Source organism: Ursus americanus, chromosome 3 (assembly GCF_024610735.1).
Source record: "Ursus americanus isolate L20-20 chromosome 3, mUrsAme1.1.p, whole genome shotgun sequence".
Classification (NCBI taxonomy): domain Eukaryota; kingdom Metazoa; phylum Chordata; class Mammalia; order Carnivora; family Ursidae; genus Ursus; species Ursus americanus.
Window position 1 is genome coordinate 14,060,259 of NC_142129.1, and position 21,973 is coordinate 14,082,231.

A 21,973-nucleotide genomic window follows, 5' to 3' on the forward strand; every position below is an offset into this window, starting at 1 on the left:
AGCGATAATGCTTAATAGCCTTTTACAGAAGATCATATCCAGTCTTGTTAAAGAGGGGAAGCACAATTTAAATTTAAATCTCAACATCACATGCAGCCTATTACGGAATTATTTCAGATCCTGTAACTATAAAACCCTTGCTATTTCTTCAGTCTTTAACATTCCTGTCTATCCCTCTCCCCCTTAATCCTTAAACAGAAACATATAATTGATACGCACCTAGTGTTGGCTCCCTCAGGTCTGCTGAGCTTTCCACACTGGTTTCCACATGACTTTTGTGATATTAAAGGCCCTCATCTCAAATACTCTCTTTTATCAGTTTCAAAGTGGTTGGAGGAATGTTTGTTTTCCTTGATTGGTTTGGAGCCTAGGGCCAGAATTTTCAGCCTGGGTCTGTGAACTGGCTTCAGACAGGCTTGTGAGTTTCTTAAAGCTGCATAAACAATTTAGTGTCAATGTGTGAAGGTGCATTTTTCGGGAAGAAGAGCCATAGCTTTTATTCTTTTCAAATAGGCTTGTGATCCAAAAGAACAGTGTTGAAAATCCTGGCGAGCGATGCCTGTGGCTTCTGTGCCAAAGTAATAGCAATAGCAAATGAGAGCAGGTGATAGAGATGGTCACACATGTCTCAACTGTAATTACCGTGAATTAAAGGTACTCCATAAACCTGCACGTCATTTAAAACCATATATGGAGTGACGGTAATTAAATTACACATACTTGATGCGATTAACACAGAAATGTATAAAATAAAGTGAATGGGTTATCTCAACTCCCCCCCCATTTTAAAACTTAGTGTGAGCCTTTTGAGACATTTTTCTACATAAATAATTACATTGAAGATATTTATCTATATAGATGTATGGATGTGGTGTGTATATATATATATATGCATCTAATTTTTAAAAAATAAAGTGAGGTTATGTTATGCATATGATGTGCAGCTTGCTTTTTTTTGTTCTGTTTCATCGGTATCGTTGCCCAAGCATACGCACATTAACCTCCCTCCTTAACTGCTGTAGTAGGCGGTTGTGTATATTCACCATAATGGACTTAACCATCCCTCCACGATTATGGTTAGTTTGTCTCCAATTTTTTTCTCTTGTAAATAATGATGTACCTATGTTTTTAAGCACTTGTATTTGTATATTTTTGATCGACAGGGGAAGTAAAACACCAAACATTAAAGATCGTGGAGTACAGGTGATTCAAAGTTCTCCCTCAGATTGGAGTTTGAGTTGTTTGAGTCTCAGAGCCTGGGGAAGGAGGGAGACTGGTATATGCTTGTGGGGAAACTAAAGGGCAGTACAGAACTCGGTGAGTCAGATGAAGGAGATCTAAACCCTTCAAATATAAGACTATCCAGAAAAAGTCTGTCTCATTTTGGGGAGCTTCAACCTGACCTTTTCTCATTGAGAAGGTGGACAGATCAGAACCCAGTAAATCAGAGAACCAGTACCTCTTGTCTTCTCCTTGGTGCCGAGGCTGCGGGTGACAGCAAGACAGTTAAGCTCTGATTGTGTAAATGGAAACTGTTGTGTTTTAACCTGTAAAGCAGGTGTTGTACTTATTTGTGCAACAGCTGCATTCTGGGAGCAATTGGGAGATAAAATCTAGAACATCCCCATTAAAAGAGATCTTTGATTTATAGTTAGAGGACAGTGGAAAGGGACAAACCACACTTAAGTGTGATGCTTATGATGTGTACTCATGGGAGCGGGCAGCTGGGGCTGAGCATCCCTTTTCAGTGGCTTAAGGTGACCACTTACTGAAACTTAAATACTGGTTGTAACTGATAAATCGGAAGTTCGTTTTCTACATTTATCTCAATGGATGGGGATCATGGGAGCTGGTCGTCCTTCGTTGTGCAGGACAACAGTGAATTGTTCTATGTCCGTGAGACTTGAGATGTCTAACAAATATTTGTGTAGAATTTTGTAGCCAGGGGCGCCTGGGTGGCTCAGTCGTTAAGCTTCTGCCTTCGGCTCAGGGCGTGATCCCAGCGTTCTGGGATCGAGCCCCACATCGGGCTCCTTGGCTGGAAGCCTGCTTCTTCCTCTCCCACTCCCCCTGCTTGTGTTCCCTCTCTCGCTGGCTGTCTCTATCAAATAAATAAATAAAATCTTTAAAAAAAAAAAAAAGAATTTTGTAGCCAGATATAATCTTCTCTGTTTTACTTATCCTGACAAGGATTTTTATTCTTTTTTTTTAAATTTTTTTTTATTATATTATGTTAGTCACCATACAGTACATCCCTGGTTTTGATGTAAAGTTCGATGATTCATTAGTTGCGTATAACACCCAGTGCACCATGCAATACGTGCCCTCCTTACTACCCATCACCAGCCTATCCCATTCCCCCACCCCGCTCCCCTCTGAAGCCCTCAGTTTGTTTCTCAGAGTCCATAGTCTCTCATGCTTCATTCCTTCTTCTGATTACCCCCCCTTTCTTTAGCCCTTTCTTCCCCTACCGATCTTCCTAGTTCTTATGTTCCATAGATGAGAGAAATCATATGATAATTGTCTTTATCTGCTTGACTTATTTCACTTAGCATTATCTCCTCCAATGCCGTCCATGTTGCAGCAAATGTTGAGAACTTATTCTTTCTGATAGTTGAGTAATATTCCATTGTATATATGGACCTCAACTTCTTAATCCAGTCATCTGTTGAAGGGCATCTCAGTTCCTTCCACGATTTAGCTATTGTGGACAATGCTGCTATGAACATTGGGGTGCATATGGCCCTTCTCTTCACTACGTCTGTATCTTTGGGGTAAATACCCAGTAGTGCAATGGCTGGGTCATAGGGTAGCTCGATTTTTAACTTTTTAAGGGACCTCCACACTGTTTTCCAGAGTGGCTGTACCAACTGGCATTCCCACCAACAATTAGAATTTTTATTCTAATGTGCCCCCTTACCTTTTGCTCTTCTGATTTCCTGCACAGCTTGTGTTTGGTGGCTTCCGATCTAGTTACTTCTCTTAAACTCAGTCACTTATTACATGTTGTAATCATCCTAGTATTATATTATCTCTCCTAGTGTAGTTTACCTAAACATTTACATCTTGAAATATATATTTTGCTATAACTAATTTTTTCTCTTGTTTTGGTGAAGGCATTTAATATAATATATATGTATTTTTCAAATTATATGTATTCAAGTAATTATCTATGACTTTTACTTTAGAAGAGTAAAAGGGACTTGATAAAACATTTGTTCTAGAAAGGAGAATCGGGTATGATAGATTGAGAACTGCTGATACAGACAATAATATAGTATATGATTCAGCCCATTACCGAACTATTTTTTAAAGATGAACTTATCAGCAAAGATGACATTTTACTCTTATATGTTCTCCTCAGTGCCGATGAAATGATTGTGAAGATGCATGGCAGCCAGCTGACACAAAGATACCTGGAGAAACATGGATTTGAAGTTCCTATTATGGTCCCCAAATTAGATGACCTAGGCCTCAGGCTCCCTCCACCTACCTTTTCTGTCATGGATGTGGAACGCTATGTAGGTACGCACTTGATTCCTTTAAGTACTTGGGAAAATGCGGGGAATGAAGTCGTAGTATTGTTCTAATTACATTAGAAGTTGAGTGAGGAGATGTTAGTTTAGTTTTCTGGGTCAGGAGAAGTGAAATTCAGTATCACCTAGGTCGAAAACTGTTTCTTCTGAGCAAACCTACAACTGTCAGAAAAAGAATGAAACCGTTGATCTCTTATCTACTCAGTGTCATCCTGCCATTTTTTTGTTGTTGTTATCAAATTTTCTGGTACTTGCTTAGGAGAAACAGTTGCTGAGGCGTAACTGCAGATACCAGGAGGAAGACACTGGGCAATGACTCTGGTTCTAGGACTCTGTAGCATTCAGGAGCTCAGTTTCTGGATCCTGCGTCAGTGACCTCTGGTGCCTAGAGAAGGGCTGGAAGAAAGAGGAGACCATGTTCAAGCCCGTTTCTATATTCATGACTTGATGATATTGCCACTTCATGGTGTCCGCACTCAGTGTGTGGTTTGGAGGCCCAGGAGGATATAAGAACCAAGGGAGAAAACCATTTCTCTGTTGCAGTCTTCTTGACATTTTCAGTCATTTTGTTCATTCTCATCATGGTATCTATAGTTGAAACTGACTATATGTAGATCACATTCCTTGTCAGCTGTAGATAGAGATTTTTTAAGGATTAGATCTCAACCTGACCTTGACTCCGAAGTGTACATTTACTGCAGTGCGTTATCTCCTGAGTATAAAATGTCTGAGAACTTGTCCCTTTATTGAGCCATTGGGTGACGGTTTTCATTGATAATTGCTTCACTGAGGAAAGCGAGTTTAATGTCATGACTTCACATTTAGCTAATTTTGAATTATTTGACAAACTAGGGGATGAGGCTGAGGTTTAACCTGAGCCTGTCTGCATCAGTAGCACTGTAAAATAAGTGGCTAGTGTAATATAAGTATAGGAAAAAATACTCAGATGCCTAGTTTACTTTTTAGCACTGCAAAATGCTCCAGTTAACAGAACTGTTTTGCCTCTTAAGTATAAAGGCAGTGCGTTAATATAAAGTTACACTAAAGTGAGAAAATGGCATGTATTTGATTTCTCTCTCAGACTGATTTATTGTTACCATATTTTGAATTCCATTTGTCCTATAGGACATTGCAAAACTGGATATGCTTTCTAGGGTGACAGGACAGTGATGTACAAAAGACACCTCATGGTTTTATAGGAAAATTCTAAATTAATCCCAATTGAGAACTCATTTCACATGCATTAATATGAACTGATTTTTGCCTCCTAACCACTGATTTTTTTCTTGAAGCAGAGTATTAGAAGAGAAGATACTGCCTGGCAAGCAGAAATTGTCATGGTTGCGTTGTTCACGAATTCCGCAGTGACTGACTGGTTTTTCTAAATGATAGAATCTTAGGTGTTATAGAAGCGAAAGGATGAAGTCAGTCCCCTCATTTTATGCATGAGGACATGGAAACTCAGAACACGTGGCACAGTCCACACATACCAATATAAGGCATTTTTGTCAGCGTGAGCTGCACATGAGAAATCATTAGTGTGTAGAAAACTTTGTAAACATTTATGTTTTCACACTCGTGTTAATTAGTAACTCTGTCTTAATTGCTTTATTCTTTCCCTCCAAAGCGGCCCCCTTTTTCAAAAGCTCCAGTTGGACTTAAAAAGTAAGGATACAGGCAGAATCTTTGTCTAGGCTATGCAGTTTTATGGTTGGCTTTAAGTAAATACAGTCTTTAAAATATTTTTGTTTAGGGCGTCTATTGCTGTAACTCTTAAGCCCAATAATAAGACTATAATTTTTCTCTGCAGGTGGTGACAAAGTGATAGATGTCATTGATGTGGCAAGGCAGGCAGACAGCAAAATGACACTTCACAATTATGTTAAATACTTCACGAATCCTAACAGACCCAAAGTGTTAAATGTGATCAGCCTTGAATTTTCAGATACAAAGTGAGTAGTTCTGGACATTTTGGTTTAGTCTTCTCAGTGTTAGCTAAATGTAGTTAAATGATAAATTTATTTTAGTAAGAAACCTAATTATGACTTCTGAAGTGGTCCAGTAATAGCAATGTTTACATTTTGCTTTGGCACGCACAGAGAATATTTAGAAATATGATGAATTTTAAACTTTTAAGTATTGTTGTTAACCTAGAGTTCCATTTAATTTCTTGGTTTGGGTTGAGATGGGAGATGAAACTTTAAGAACTTTTAATTTGCATGATGTGGGTATGTGCGTATACGTGTGTTTGTTTTTTTAAAGGATGTCTGAATTGGTGGAGGTCCCTGATATAGCCAGAAAACTTTCCTGGGTGGAAAATTATTGGCCAGATGATTCAGTTTTTCCCAAGCCATTTGTTCAGAAATATTGCTTAATGGGAGTTCAAGACAGCTACACAGATTTCCACATTGACTTTGGTGGAACTTCAGTTTGGTACCATGTCCTCTGGGTAAGATTGGGGTATTTGTTTGTTCTCTTGTTGACGAAACATTTAGTCCTGTTTTTCCAGGAATCCATTCATTTGCTGTAAATGACATTTATTAAGAGGGAAGTTTTTGTACTTTTTAAGTAGGATCCAGCATTTTATCTTTAAGCATTATGTGGTTTTTTTTTTTAATCTCACGTAATGGAGGGGCCACCATGAGTTTTTAATTTATATTTAGGTTCCCCTTTTTGTGCCCATCTTATAAATTGGTCTCTTGTAGCCTTTTGTCTCTTTGTTTCCTCTTCACCCTAGCCAACTGTCAGTTAATCCCTGAATCAGATACCTGATTACAGCAAAATTACAGTAATATTTGCTTCTGATTTTAAGGGTAGGCCAGGACAGCTAGTTGAATAAGTCAGAAATGCCCATGAAAATACTAATTCTTCTTGGCAGCTTATATTCACCTTGTTTTATCTAGAATTGCACTATTCAGTACAGTAGCCACTGGCCACATGTGGCTCAATTTAAGTAATTATAATTAAATATAATTTAAAATTCAGTTCCTTATTTGCACTAGTCACATTTCAGGTGCTCAGTAGCCACATGTGGCTTACAACTAGTGTATTGTATAGTGCAGATATAAAACATTTTCATCATCACACAAAGTTCTATTGGACATGCTGGCCTAGAACTAGATCTTCATCTATATACAATGTCTGTGCTTCAGCAATGCTCTGGACTGTATTCTGTGCTGTGTCCTTGAGCTCCTATTCCTCTTCTCTATGAGAAGGCAAAGGGTTAGTTGATTAAAGGAAGTTTATTTACATGTCTTTAAAAAAATAACATATTATAGATTTTAGGGGCAAGGGCAACGTTTGCAGAGATGACTCTGTGACCTGGGCCTATTAACATGTATTTGCTTCCATACCTTGAAAATGAGATCACTAAGATGTTTGTGATTGTTTACCCTCCTCTCTCGTAACTGTTTCTCCAAAGCTACTTTACTGACCCCTGGTCGTCTTTTGGAGGGGGAGCTTTAGCTTTTGTGAAGATGCTTATTAAGGGCAATAGTTAACTGACCAGGTTTGTGAAAGATGTCCTCTCGAGCCTAAAAAAATCTGATGATTATCTGATTTAATTTAGATCATTATATTGGCAAATTGATCCATGTAGGCCATCCTAAGAGTGGCTTTTTTTTTTTTCAAAAATAGTGTGATTACTTCCTTCTAGGGTGAGAAGATTTTCTATTTGATAAAGCCAACAGATGAAAACTTGGCACTCTATGAGTCTTGGAGTTCATCTGTGACCCAGAGTGAGGTGTTCTTTGGAGATAAGGTGGATAAATGCTACAAATGTGTGGTAAAGCAGGGACATACTTTATTTGTTCCTACAGGTAAGGCTTTCATCCCACCATCCCCTCTCCCCATAGTTGATCCTCAGTCACGTGGAGTTGGCTTTCTATTAGAACCTCTGGCTTTAACATGGTTGGAAATAGCTTTGCATAGCCTGAGAGATAATTCCGATCTTGGACTTTTCACTGCTTTGTCCCTTAGAGGGCTTCTCTTGTAGTTAGGACCTGTTTTGGAATTGTGTTTTATGTCATTTGCCTTCATTTTAATTTTTATTCAGATAAAATTCATATACCATAATATTTACCCTTTCAAAGTGTACAAGTCAGTGGTTTTTTGGTGGATTAACAAAGTTGTGCACCCATACCACTTCCAGAACATTTCATCACCTCAAAAAGGAACCCCTACCAGTTAATAGGCGTTCCCCATTCCCCCTCCCCTGAGCCCCTGGCAACCACTTCATGTACTTTCTGTCTGTGGATTTGCCGATTCTGGATATTTCACGTATAATATGTGAAATACGTGGCCTTTTGTGTTTAGCTTCTTTTAGTTAGCTTAGTGTTTACTAGGCTCATCCGTGTTGTATCACATGTCAGTGCTTCCTCACTTTTTATGGCCAAATGATATTCCACTGTATGGATAGACCACATTTTGTTTATCCATTCATCAATTGATGAACACTGGATTGTTTCCACTCTTTGGCTATTATGAATAGTGATGCTTTGAACACTTGTGTAGAAGTTTTTGTGTGGAGGTGTGGTTTTCATTTTCTCTTGGTTATATATATACCTAGTAATGAAATTGTGGGGCCATAGAGTTTATGATGTTTGACTTTTTGAGGAACTGCTAAACTCTTTTCCATATGGTTGCACCACTTTACATTCCCACCAGCAATGTATACGTGTTCCGATTTCTCCACATCTTTACCAACACCGTAATTATCTTTTTTATTTTGACCGTTCTAGTAGTTGTGAAGTAATGGTATCTTATTGTGGTTTTGATATGCATTTCCTTAATGAATAATGATGCTGAACTTTTTTCTTGTGCTTATTGGCTATTTGTATATCTGTCTTTGGAGAAATGTCTATTCAGATTCTTTGCCCATTTTCAAATTAGGTTGTCTTTTTATTGTTGAGTTGTAAGTGTTCTTGATATATTCTGTATACTAGATATATGATCTAGACATATCCAGGTATATGATTTGCAAGTAACTCTCCTATTCTGGGGCTTATCTTTTCACTTTCTTTATATGTTCTTTGTAACGTCCTTTGCACAAAATCTTAAAATTTTGATGACATGCTTTCAGTTTTAACTGGTCGACTCTACATTGCTATCAAAGGGCCAAGCCTGCTATAAGAATCTGGGCTGCTGTCCTGGAACATTGGAGGCAGTGGGTATATTTCGAGGGACCCTGGGAAGGGACTGATACCAGCCTTAGCTGTAGCCTCAAGTATAGGAATGAGGCGTGTCACTTTGAGATGTGACTGAATGCTGATTGTGGACTCTCCCAGCCACTGGTTTGAGCATTACGTTTTTCTGATATTGGTGCCCTTAAAGGCTGCAGAGTTCACAGGGATCTGTTGCTGCAGGCCTTGCTTTCTTGCCTTGCCTCTGGGGTAAGAATAAATATGTATTGAATAAATGCCTAGAACCACCAGAATTTATAAATCTAGAGAAGTATCAGTGTTTTTATTGTGTGTGGGCTCAGCTCCTCCCTTAAATCCTCTTCCCAGGGCTCCCTTTTGTAACAAATATTTTGTTATGCTCTCTTCAAAATCTTGAATTCAGATTCATTCATGATAAAACCTCCTATACCAATTATTTCCCCTGAAATTGATATAATGATCTAACTAGAATAGAAAGAAGAAACTAAAAAGCAATTTATAATAAAATACTATTTCAGAATGTGCCTGCCCATACGGGTGTGTGATTGGCAACTCAAATTCTATAGCATTGATGTAGATTAATGGTTCTCAAATGTCAGTGACCATTAGAATCACCTGGAAGGCTTATTAAAACATGGATTGCTGGCCCTCGTCCCCAGCAGTGCTGATTCAGTATATCTGGGAGGCGGGGGGCTGAGAATTGCATTTCTAAAGGTTCCCAACTGCCGGCTGATGCTGCCGGTCTGGGAACCCCACTTAGAGAACCGCTGCCTTAGGGACTGTTGTTTTTTCCCAGGGTAGCTGGCAACTGATACATTTCCAGACAAACTATAGTTTCCTTCAATTTACAGAGTAGTTGTATTCCTGGAAAATTTTGCCAAAACTGTGCAAAAAATACTTTGCTTACACATACAATGGACTTAGAGTTTCTAGACTTAGACCATTCATGACAGATTTTGTACCTGTGCAAATGCCCAGTGGAGAGTCCTGAGTAATGCACGACTGGTTCTTACTATATGGAGTGGCCTGCTCGTTGCATCCCTGGCTCTGGCTTGTGAAATGACACTAAAGCCTCTTGATCATTGAGACAATCAAAGAAAGTCCTCCAGACTTTCCAGAACGTCCTTTGCAGGCAGTGCTGCCTTTGTTGAGAACCATTGATCTGTAGGATTTGTAGGTGACGGACATTGTTCATTTGTGATTTCAGGGTGCAGCTGGAGGCTTTGTGTCCCTGAGCACACAGAGGGCACCACTTGAAAGTCAGTCTTTAACGGAATTCTTTTCATGTGCGTCACGGCACAATGAGGGAGCAAAAGATGAAAACTATTAAGAAAATGGGGTTTATTTTAATAGCTAAGTTTTACACGCCAACATGTGTATATATTTATATTTATACGAAGGCTTTATGTTCAGTCTATGGATATTTTTTCAGAAGTTAGACATCATCTCTTAGAAATGATTCTTACTTTGAAAACATCTTTATGGGAAAATAAGACATCATTTTAATTGCCAACATTTGTATCTTAGGACCGATAGCTCTCCACAGTGAAGTGTGGGTGATCTGCCTTTTTCTTCTTAGCACCAGGTCTCCAGTCGAGTTCCACTCCTGCTCCTTGCTTAGTGCCTCAGGGCACTGCTCGTTTCAGGGTGACACTAAAGAAGTGAAGCACTCAGCCAGTCCCACGTTCATTTACCAGAAGCGTGCTCACCTCACTCTTACCACGTTTTTGACTCCTCTCAGAATAACCTCTTCAGTGTGAAGTTGGATTGTGGTTTTAAACTAAAAAACTAAAACAGCAACAACCACAAAAACCATCACCTATCCTGTACCGTGATTTTGTCTGATTGGATCAATGCATTTGTTTCCTCAGACTCCACACAGAGTCTGGCCTATAGTAGGTATTTAATAAATACTTGAATGAATGTGTCTACAGATTATAATAGGCATTAACTTCTCTAGCTCTGGTGGAGTATGAAGTAAACTGATGTTGGTATTTTGAGTTTCTCATTTCACAGGTAGATATCACATTTGTTTGGTTTAAATATTGAAAACTCACTGATGTATGTTTTAACTATTCCAGGGTGGATTCATGCTGTGCTCACATCTCAGGACTGTATGGCTTTTGGGGGGAACTTTCTGCACAACCTTAACATTGGCATGCAGCTCAGGTTTGTGTCATCAGTATTTAAAGGATCTTTTGTTTTTTCATAAATAAGACATCATTTTTAAAGTTTCATACAAATTCAGCAATATATTTTAATTGCGATCTCATGGAGGTAGGCCCTGAGGAGTTATTAGGAATAGGACCTTTAAACCAAATGTATTATCCTACTATTTTGTCAGGAAGACTCATTGATGCATTTCAACCCTAAAAACAAAGAGTCATTTATTCAGTTTGACAGTAAATGTATCCCTGAATTTCAAAATTTTATAAAAATATGTGTGCTCTATCCTTTGGCTGTTTTTACAGTTAGGGAAATGAACCAAATCCAGCCGGACTCAGGTGTGACATGGTGTTGGGGGAAAGTAATCCTAAGTTAGGATTGCTGTCTGAACACCTGCGTTAGTTTTGCTGCAGGTAAAGGATTAACAGCTATTTTCCCTTCTGTCTGAGATTGACCTTTGGGTAACTCTGTCCCCTGGTAGCCTAAAGAGAGTAGAATGTTACCAGGCAACACTGCTTAAGGTAAAATGATTTCTGATTGATTAACTGCATCAGGACTGGGAGAACTAGAGATACCTAGTCGGAAGCCATGTCTTTGGGCTTTCCTGAGTGTGATGACTCTTGTAACTTGGCATGCCCCGGGGGGAGCCCTGGAAGCTATGTGTCTTTGGAGGTATTGTGAGAAATTGTGACATGAAGCTCAAAGCCAGGGCACCTCCCACACCCATCAAATGTGAATCTTGTTCCTTTACCTGGAGTGTCCCTGGGGGAAAGATGACTACTGGCTGTAGGGACTGCTGCCAGGACTCCCACAGAAGAATAACACTGTGGCAAGCTCTGGTTCCTGTCTTCTCACCTTGACCAGCACCAAGTGTGTCCTTGAGCTGGAATGCTTAGAAGAGCCTAAAGAAAACTCCCTGAGTGGGTGTTGTGGTATTAACACAGGGAGCTGTTTTCTACACATACTGTTTTATTTGTTAGGAACAAATAAATAAAATTCCTTCTGCTAAAACCACGATGTAATCCCAAGGTTCTGATCTTTTGGAAGACCAGTGTAAATCTTCAGTATACTGTCAGATTTGTTAAGGTCACACCTGGATGAGATTACAGTTCATTCTTACTCAGATGTGGTGGTGTTAGGGTACACTACTTGATTGATATTACATGTTGTGGCCTGCTCCTTTTATTTTCCTTAAGTTGGTTGCCTCCGTTTAACTTTGAATGCTAATATTAATACTAAATTTCTTCAAATTTTCTTTAGGTGTTATGAGATGGAGAAAAGGCTAAAAACACCAGATCTTTTCAAATTCCCTTTCTTTGAAGCCATATGTTGGTTTGTAGCCAAAAATTTGCTGGAAACCTTGAAAGGTAATTAATAATCTGTACATTATGATGCATGATGTTTGTAAATTCACGAAAGGCCACTGATAGAAAGAGGGGCCCTTTTTCATTATGGTGTAGCTATTGCCCCTGTTTTTTAAAATGCATGATTTCCCCCTGCCAGGAACCTTTTTAGCACATCAGTCTCTGGTCCATAGCCTTAAAAATCAGATCTATGAAGAGCTGCATCAGAACAGCACAGGTAATACTGAAAAATGTTCATTTCACCTTGGACTCTAGTAGCCTGAACACATTGTCAGACATGTAAAAGTGCCTCCCTCACAAGGGTACGGTTCAGGCTATGGAGCTGTTACTGTCGTATGTGTTCCCAGACATTTCCTTTAAAAAATTGAGGGAATTTTTCTTGTCCTGAGAGAACCAGGGAGTGCTTGGCCATTCCCATTATGACTATGATGTTGGCCGGTCCAAGGCACCTGTTAGCACAGACCAGCTAAAGGTCAGGCTACAAGTCCGTTGAAGAAAATGGTTTTGGGGAGGGGACATTCTTTTATGTAAGCTTAGCTACCTTTTTTTATGTGGAATTTCAGATTTTGGTGTTTTATCTTTGGTTTAATAATCTTCGAGTAGTCATGTTGGAGACTGATTGTCACGTCTGCTTCTATCTGTTCTTTCGCTTGTGCCCATGAGAATAGAGTTTGTCTGGTTTCTGTGTCGTCTGACTTTTCTAGTCAGTTTGCAAATCGGACTACTATTATAATGAACTCTCAGAAGAACAGATATAAACAGATTAAACAGTAAAGTCTGTTCTAAACATATGGTTTTTTTTTTCCCATTTAAAAGTTGCAGAGGAAGAAAAGGTAAAATGAAAAGAAACAATCAGTAACTTACTTCCCAGGGAAGCACGCCCAGAATTAAATGATAAAACTCATTTATGATTTTTTCCTCAAACAACAAAAACAGAAAGCAACCTCACTGTCTTTGGAAGGAACAGTAGGGCCCCATCGCACAGCTTGCAGCAGTAGAGAGATCAATGTCTTGACATGGTACAGGTGTATATATATACGATGGAGGAAGGAGCCCATGGGTGAAGAGGATTGGCTGCTTTCTCCACAAGCCCACTCTCTCTCCAGAAATGCATCCTTACCCCGAGTCCCTGAGTCACTCGGTGTTTTCAGGTATTGGCGAGGCTGAGGCACCTCATCTTCAGTGAGCGTGTCTTGGTGTCTGGGCTGCAGGAATCTCATAGTGGACCACACGTAAAATTGCCATATGTAGTTTCCAGTAGAGTACTGGGCAGTAAAGTTTCAGTCTCCTGTCCAAGTAGAAGCCTAGAAAAACAGGAACACTTACAAATATTTACAAAAACATTTATCAGTGTTCTTGTCTTTTGGAAATAAAACCCAGTTAATGAATCCTCCAGATAAGAGATTGGCAATTCAGTACTCAGAAAGTTCAGAGCCTTTTTCCGTCTTTTCTTTCCTCACTAACATAGACCCACCCCTCAAGTGATGCTTTTTCCTAATGTCCAAGAGGGGTTCATCAATCAACTTTTTTAGAACAAATTAAGAATTTATCGGAAAGGTAAAATCTTGCTGTTCCTCTTCCAGCTGCAAACAGCAGACTGCTTAGTCTTAGAATAATAATTAAGCCTTTGTTTTAGGCCATTAAGAGTTCAGAAATATTGAGGTCTGATTGAAAACATGATCCTATACGTTAACGACTTCAAAGAGATTACTGTAAAAGGATATTCGTAGGTCAGGTTTTAAAATATTTTTATTTCATCAGCTGGGTCAGTACAGGATACGATACCTGGCAATACTAGTGAGTCAGTCCAGTCCCACTAAGGCTGGGGCGAAATGAGCATTGTACCAATTGCCATCATCCTAGGCATTCATCCTGGAAGCAGGGATGGTAGTCTCGTTATGCCACATTATGCTCTTTTGTCCCTGATCTTTTAACTTCCCATTGTGGCCTGTTATTTACCAGGTCTCAGGCTGTTATAAGGCTTATATGATGGGTTAAATGAGGATAGATTGTATGAAACTTAACTGTGTTTAGTGTCAGTAATCGTAAAACAGTGAACTAATTTTGGATGTATGTAAGTGAATTAGCAGAAGTGAAACCTTTTGCTTTTGCTTTGACTTACCTGAATTTATTTTAGACCGTATCTAATATATTTTGTGTTAGTTTCAGATAATTTTTAAAGACCCAGAGAAGATGTGTGTGTGTGTGTGTGTGTGTGTGTGTGTGTGTGTGTGTGTGTTGGGGGGGTGTTTGCCTTTACATTCGTGAACTCTGCCATGCCTGTAGCTGACTGTATAGACCACACACTGCGTACGTACACACGGTCCTAATAGTTTCAGTATTAATTATAAGGCTCACCTGGGTCACCCGTACCACTGGCTCAGCCTTGCCAGTACCTTTGAAACATCCAGTCATCTTTTCCCATTGCACCCTCCTCCCTACCTTCTAAAGAGAACCCCTATCCTGGTTTTGTGGTAATCCTTTTCTTTAGTTTTATCAGCTGTGTCACACATGATAAAATAGCTTAATGGTTTCCGTTTTTAGAGTTCGTGTGAATAGATCCATACAGACATTGTTCCATGCCTTGTCTCTTACTCAGCGCTGTCTGTGAGCTTCCTTTTACTTGGAGCATTCGGTACAACCACATTTAATGTCATTCCATGTCTTTTTCATTCTTTCTATTTCACTTTTTTCCCTCTCTGGGAATTTGGAAGTTACACAGTGTGATAGTTGTTGGTTGCTCAGCGTCTGAAACTAACCATGGTATCTTCGGGGCAGTTTAACTCCTTTCCCCACCCCACTTCCATCCCCACAGAGCTGAGAGAAGATGGTTTCCAGCCTCAAACTTACCTAGTACAGGGAGTGAAAGCACTGCATGCTGCTTTAAAGTTATGGATGAAGAAAGAAGTAAGTCATTTTCTTTGGAGAAATAATTGTTATTGTTATCGTTTCTGTGGGAAGATCAGAAACAAGAGTCCTTAGGCGGCTTTGGCAGCACGTGAGTGGTGGCAGTCGAGGGAATGGAAGTCATGGTTTGGTACAACCTCCATTTTATTATACAGTGTATACGGGTGTGCTGGCGTATGTTTATATTCATTAAAAGAAAGTAATTCAAGTAGATTTAGGGTATTGACTAAGAAATGAACACGTAGATATAGGATAATAATAAATAACTTTGAGCTCACATCTGCTTTCGTTATCCCCATTTTATATATGGAGAAGCTGAGGTTCAAAGAATTTTATATCTTGCCCAAGATCTTGTGGCGGACCTTGGGCTAAAGCTTGACCTCTGACTGCAAAGCCTGTATGCCTTTCCATCTGCTAGACTTTCATAAAAAATGAAGGGAAAGGGAGGTCAAGGTTCAAGCAGGAGCTTTCATTTTCACTAATAAATGTGATGTTTGCATTTGAATCCTACTACCTCCAGGAGGTCATCCCAGGTCCCCATTTGGAGTCAGCGTGTCCGTGTCCTTCCCTTATGCTTATGTAGCACATTTCCTGTGCCAGTGGACTTAAAAGTAATGTCCTATCTCCTCATTAGGTTTATGAGCTCTTAAAGACCAGGGACTTGCTTCTCTTTATTTCCCTCCTGGAACGTTACATGCAACTCTTTAATAAGTGATAGATATGTATGCTGATGGAAATACATTTCCATACTAATGTTTTGAATGTCCACTTGAAATAAAAATCCTGCTCTTAAGAGATACTGGAGACAGTTATTAAAAGGTTACCCTCCCAGTAATTTTTTACTCCTTTCACATTATTATCATTGCTCTTATGTACCCACTAGAGCAAGGCACTGTGGAAGCATTCAGGAAAGTAAAACTCAGGTCTTCCTGTGTCAGAGGCATCGTCATCTAGCTGACAAGTAAAGGCATAAGTAGATTACCGAACTGTGTAACCGGGTAATAACAAAGTAAAGTCTGTGTTGCAAAAACTATATCATTTGTTACCTGCTGAAGGCTTTAGGTAAGTTGTTCTCAGACCTGTGTGTTTGTCAGAATCTTTTAAAAAATAAGCTCCTTGGATCCTCCCTGAGAGATACTGATTTAATAGACCGGTTGGTGGGATCTGAACCTCTGTTTTTAACCAGCCTTGTAGGTGATTTTGATGCACAGTAAAATTTGTCAGTAATGAGTACTGTTAATCATGACATTTGAAGTGCTCTTTTAAAAGCATGTTTGCATTTAACTCTCTGTTCACCTTGTGCTACCATGAGAAGCAGCTCAGCATAGTGGTCAGGAGCATGGACTCTGGAGTCAGATGTTTGGATTCAAACCTCAGCTGTGCTGCTAATAGACTAGCCAACCTCTGTGCTTTCATTCCCTCAATTGTAAAATGAGAATAGTAGTAGTCTCTCTGTCATAGTGTTGTTGAAAGGACTAATGAGTGAACACTCGTAAGTGCTTAACAGTATAGAATCTTGACCGGTTCACAGTTAGCACTTACTGTTACTGTTGTTACTAGTTTGTTTTAACAAATTATGCTAAAACCAAGGAGAAAATGTAAAGCAAAAGTAAAAACTAGCATATTAAATGCGTCTAAAAAATTAAAATGTTCTTAGATACAAAGGTTAGTATTTAGAAATAGACGTAAGAAATAATGACAGTAGTTTGCATTTGGGTAGATATGGTAACTCACCGATTCCTCTGTCCTTTTGATGGGATCTTTTTCCTAGTAAAAGAAAAAAGTTTACAAAAATTTATTCAAAATTAGACCTTCCATAGGAAATAGGATCATTTTTTAGTGCCTGTGTTCCCACTTATAAATCCTTATGTATTATGAATTAAATGTTGGACTTATTTACTTTACTAATTATAGTAGTAGTTAGAATCACAGGAGGCTTTGAGGAATAGAGTACAGGGTTACTTCTCAGTATAAAGCAAAATTCACTGTGAGACTGTCCATCTTTAACTTAAGCTAAGAGGATTTTGTAACTTAATAAGGATCGCCTTAAAGAGTATTGTACCAACTACATGAGCTCTGAGACCTGGCTTATGAGTATTTTGCTATGTCTATAAAATCTAGAGAATCCAAAATTTGTTTAGTAAATAGTTTTTATCTATTATAGTGTGAATAACTTTGGTTGTCTTATCTTTGTTAATCCAAATATAGCTTGTATCTGAACATGCCTTTGAGATCCCAGACAATGTCAGACCCGGACATCTTATTAAAGAACTTTCAAAAGTCATTCGAGCAATAGAGGTAAGAGTAGAAACTATCATCTAAATGCCTGGTTACTGTCTGCTTTGAGGAGCAAATGGATCTGCCATCACATTACAAACATTCAAAAGCCCTTATAGTCTTTGAAATAGAATGAGCTGCATCTTGGAAGGAATCTCAGGTTTTCAGGCTTCCAAAGTCCTACAGAGAAATTGAGAGTATTGTATCCTAATGAAGTAATGAGGAAGCAGTTACCAGTTACTTCAGTTTCTTCAGCTTACTCCAAGAATAAGAAATACAGCATACACAAAACTTCAGATCCCATTCATTTCTGCTGTGCAGAGATGAATATGTGTTAAGGAATTAGAGGAAGAGAGAAAATGTAAGGTGGGGCGAGTAGAGCCAGGTGAAGCTGGTTTGGAACCTGGGATGCCTCACGCTGGGGGTGAGGCAAGGAGACCCCCTTGACTGAAGTATTAGAACAACTTGGTTACGTAAATACCCCTTGATAAAAGCCCATCAAATCTGAGATTAGGTGTTTTAATTGATTAGTTAGGAACTATTCTGGGTATTAAAGGAGATTTTAATTAAAATAATTCTTCAGGAAGGTGGTTCTGTTAGTGTCTAGCTTGAACTGAAAGGAAATTAAGTGGAGGAATGGAGGCTAACTGGTAATTTAACAGATTAGGGCTGTGTTTGGGGAGTGGAGGAGGTATATATCTAAGAAATAATGAAATGCAGTGTTTAATATCCTTGGATAGAATATTTCATATAATTTTCAGTTTATTCAGATATGGCAGAAAAATATTTTCTATTTTTAAAGAGTAGTAGTGATTGCATATAAGTAGATTTTTAAATCAAAAGTCACATATATAATCTTAAATATATATGTAGATGTATAAATACATAAATCTCAATATCACAACCAAAACTAAGAGTAAACTCAATAAGAAAGGTGTGGGTCTGTATGAAAAAAACTATAAATCTTTACTAAGGGAAGTGAAACAGTAGTTGAATAAATGTCATTTCTAGAGTACGTCAATTCTAAATTAACATTACACATTTAAAATGCTGAGTTATACCTGCAAGAATAATTGGGCAAAAGTAGCCAACAATGTGTTGTTGTTGTTTTTTTAATTGGAGGGTTGAGAGTCCAAAGGAAGCAAAATGGCTGTAGAAAAATGTGCAAAGAAAATAAACAGGTATTTCACTAAAGAAGAAATAGAAATGCCAATCCAATAAAAATATGAAAAATGTTCTCAGTGTGTGAAAAAGTATCAGCCACATTTTGCCAAATAATTTATGATTTCATATGATCATTTATCTAATGGACAGAGATAACATTCTATATTCTTGTCCTCCTGGTTAGGAAATATAAATTAGTTTGTGCTTTCTAAATGGCATATCCCTTAATTGAGCATTTTCCCTTTAATAAAATGAATAAGAGGATTCTAATTAAACTTGGTAGATGGACCATACCTGCTTCCTGCTCTCACCTGTTGGAACTAAAATGATAGTAAAAGAATAAAAAAGATATTCCTTGGGGCGTCTGGGTGGCTCAGTCGGTTAAGCGTCTGCCTTTGGCTCAGGTCATGATCCCAGGGTCCTGGGATTGAGCCCCACATCGGGCTCCTTGCTCAGTAGGGAGTCTGCTTCTCTCTCTCTCTCTGCCTGCTGCTCCCCCTGCTTGTGCTTGCTCTCTCTTTCTGTATCAAATAAATAAATACAATCTTAAAAAAAAAAAAGAATAAAAAAGGTATTCCTGAAGACAAAGAGAATAATAGAGATGAACTCCAGCGCAGTTTTGGAAGCTGGAAAGCAAATATACAAGTGATCACAGATTTAGCAGGCTAGAGAGAGCCAAAATCTGTGTGGGCAGAGGGAGAAGCCCAGAGGCAGGTCTTACTTGTACAGGAGAACCAACAAAAAGCCAGGAATTAGGGATGCTTGGACCCTCTGAATGTAAGAGTGGAGGTGGGCTTGAGAACAGGATTGATTATAGGTCTGTTTAAGAAACAAATTGATCTCCAAATCCCTATCTTAACACATGCTGAAAACTCTAGAGATTTAGTTGTTTGAGAGATTGAACTTGAGACTGGACTTTGGGACACTGAACCCAGCTGAGGGACATGGGTACCATACTGAAAACAAGAGGATTAAGTGATAGTCTACATAGTGAATGATTCTTTTTCCACTTGACTTTCCAAACACTGGCACCCTGGCCTATACCTCCCAGGCCAAGAAGATGATCCACTGAGAGTGACCATTTGGAACCTTCCAATGGAGGTTTCCACCCAGGCAGCTTCCTGCAGTGAAACCCACCAGTTGACAAAGCCCTGCTCACACAGAGCTCCCAGTTAGCTTTTTTCTTTTTACATGCAATGAAATGCACAGATCATGAGTTTTGACAGAAACTCAGATGCCTGTGTAACGAATATTGCCATTGAGGCCTATAAATCATTTTTGTCACCCCCAGAAAGTCCTTTCTCCCCTTTCTGGTCAGTCAGACTGCCATAAACTACCACCATTCAAACCTGTGTGGCTCTCGTTGCAGGTTGGTTTGTCTGTTTTTGAATTTCAAATAAAGGCAATCATACAGTGTATCCTATTTTTGTGTCTGGCTTCTTTCAACAGAATGATTTTGAGATTCATCCATGTTGCTGCATCTGCCAGTAGTTCTTTTTTTGTTGCTGAGTGGTATTCCATTGAATGAATATACCGTGATTTGTTTTCCCTCCTTCTGTTGATGGATATTTGGGTCATATACAGATGTAGCCGGTATGAATAAAACTTATAAACAGCCTTGTATGTCTTTTTGTGGAAAATACATGTTTTCATTTTTGGGGGGTAATTAGTACCTGGGAGTAGAGTTAGCAAGTCCTAAGTGAATTTCCACTTTATAAGAATCTGCCACACAGTTTTCCAGAATGGTTGTGCCACTGTCACCATCAGTGTGTAGGAGTTGTCATTGTTCTGTATTCTTGCAAGTGTTCAGTGTTTTCCATCTCTTTAATTTTTACTTTTGTAGCGAGTATGAAATATGATTTCAGTGTGGTGTTAATTTGCATTTTCTTAAAGACTAATGATGTTGAGCACCTTTTGTGTGTTGGTTATTTGTATATCTTTTCTTATGAGGTACCTGTTTGAAGTTTTCGTCCATTTAAGAAATTATGTTGTTTTTATTGATTTGTAGGTGTTCACTATATATCTTAGACACAAGTTCTTTGTCATTTGGCATGCACGCATTCATGTGAATATTCACCCACAGCCTGTGGCTTATCTTTTCTTTATCTTAATGGTGTCTTTTTACGAGCAGAAATTTTTAATTTTGAAGAAGTCCAATCTATAAATTTGTTTTCTTATTTATAGTTGGTATTTTTTAGTGTCCTCTCTTAAGAATTCTTTGCCCACCCCAAGGGTTGAAGATACTCCCCCGCCCTTGGAAGCCTTTACATTTGGGTGCATGGCTAATCTTGAATCTTTGTGTGTAGCATAAGGTAAATTTAAGGCACTATTTTCCTCCCATACGTTTATCTAGTTCTCTTACCACCATTTCTTGAAACCAATTAGCTTTTTAATAGTTTCTCTTTTAAAATGCATGGAGAGCCAAGAAGAGTTTTGAAGACAAAGACCAAAAATAAAGGAGAAAAAGAAAAAAAAGTATTTGAAGGAAATAAGTTCTTTAGCTCAAAACCCAAATATAATTGATATCCTTGAGAGAAAAAAGTACATAAATATTGTCTCCATGAAAAAAGAAGAGGCAGCTATAACAAAGGAACATTCAGAGAAGAAAGAAAAGGGGTTCTTGGAAACTAGAAATATAATAGAAACAAAATATAGGGAAGGCTATGTGGCTCAGTCGGTTAAGCATCTGCTTTCGGCTCAGGTCATGATCCCGGGGTGCTGGGATCGAGCCCCACATCAGGCTCTTAGTTCAGCGGGGAGCCTGCTTCTCCCTCTGCCTCTGCTCCTCTGCCCCCAGCTTGTGCTCTTTCTCTCCCTGACAAATAAATAAAATCTTAATAAAAACAAGAAAACTCCGTTCTGTCTTAAAAAATTTAGTAAAATCATTGGAAAATAACGTTGGGAAAATCTCTCACAAAGTTTAAAAAAAAAAAAGACTAAAATAGGACGGAAAAATTTGAAGGTCATTTTACATAGTCACCATCAAAATAATAGGAAGTCCAGAAAGAGAACATAGAAAACAAGGAGAAGATAATCAGAGGAATAAACAAAGAAAATGTTTTAGAATTGAAGGGCACATCTTGCCTACAGAATGCTCAGTACAGTGAGTGAGAAGAGACCTGTGCCACGTAGTGGTTACATTTTAGAATACGTGTAAGAGAGTATATCCTGGGATCAAGCCACACAGCGGGCTCCTTGCTCAGCAGGGAGCCTGCTTCTCGCTCTGCCTCTGCTCCCCCTGCTTGTGCTCTCTCTCTCTCAAATAAATAAACGAAATCTTTAAAAAAGGTGTCAAAGAGGCAAGATCTCAAAAAATGTACCTCCCATGAATCCCTTCTCAAGAAACTCTTAGAAGGGGTGCTGTTCCAAAAGAGGGGAAATAAGCCAAAAAAGGAGCTCT

At 38.8% G+C, this 21,973-nt stretch overlaps 1 protein-coding gene across 2 annotated transcripts in view; it reads left to right on the forward strand.

Moving 5' to 3' along the window:
* The window catches only part of KDM7A (lysine demethylase 7A), an 84,476-nt gene that overhangs the window by 44,587 nt on the left and 17,916 nt on the right, over window positions 1-21,973 (forward strand). The window contains exons 4-11 of one of the 2 annotated variants that reach the window (XM_045792524.2): window positions 3,365-3,525; window positions 5,347-5,488; window positions 5,799-5,985; window positions 7,192-7,354; window positions 10,777-10,864; window positions 12,122-12,228; window positions 15,041-15,132; window positions 17,341-17,430. In XM_045792524.2, coding sequence (XP_045648480.2) covers window positions 3,365-3,525; window positions 5,347-5,488; window positions 5,799-5,985; window positions 7,192-7,354; window positions 10,777-10,864; window positions 12,122-12,228; window positions 15,041-15,132; window positions 17,341-17,430 — 1,030 coding nt within the window. The remainder of the gene's footprint in view (window positions 1-3,364; window positions 3,526-5,346; window positions 5,489-5,798; window positions 5,986-7,191; window positions 7,355-10,776; window positions 10,865-12,121; window positions 12,229-15,040; window positions 15,133-17,340; window positions 17,431-21,973) is intronic. The other variant, XM_087860789.1, reaches the window with a different exon arrangement.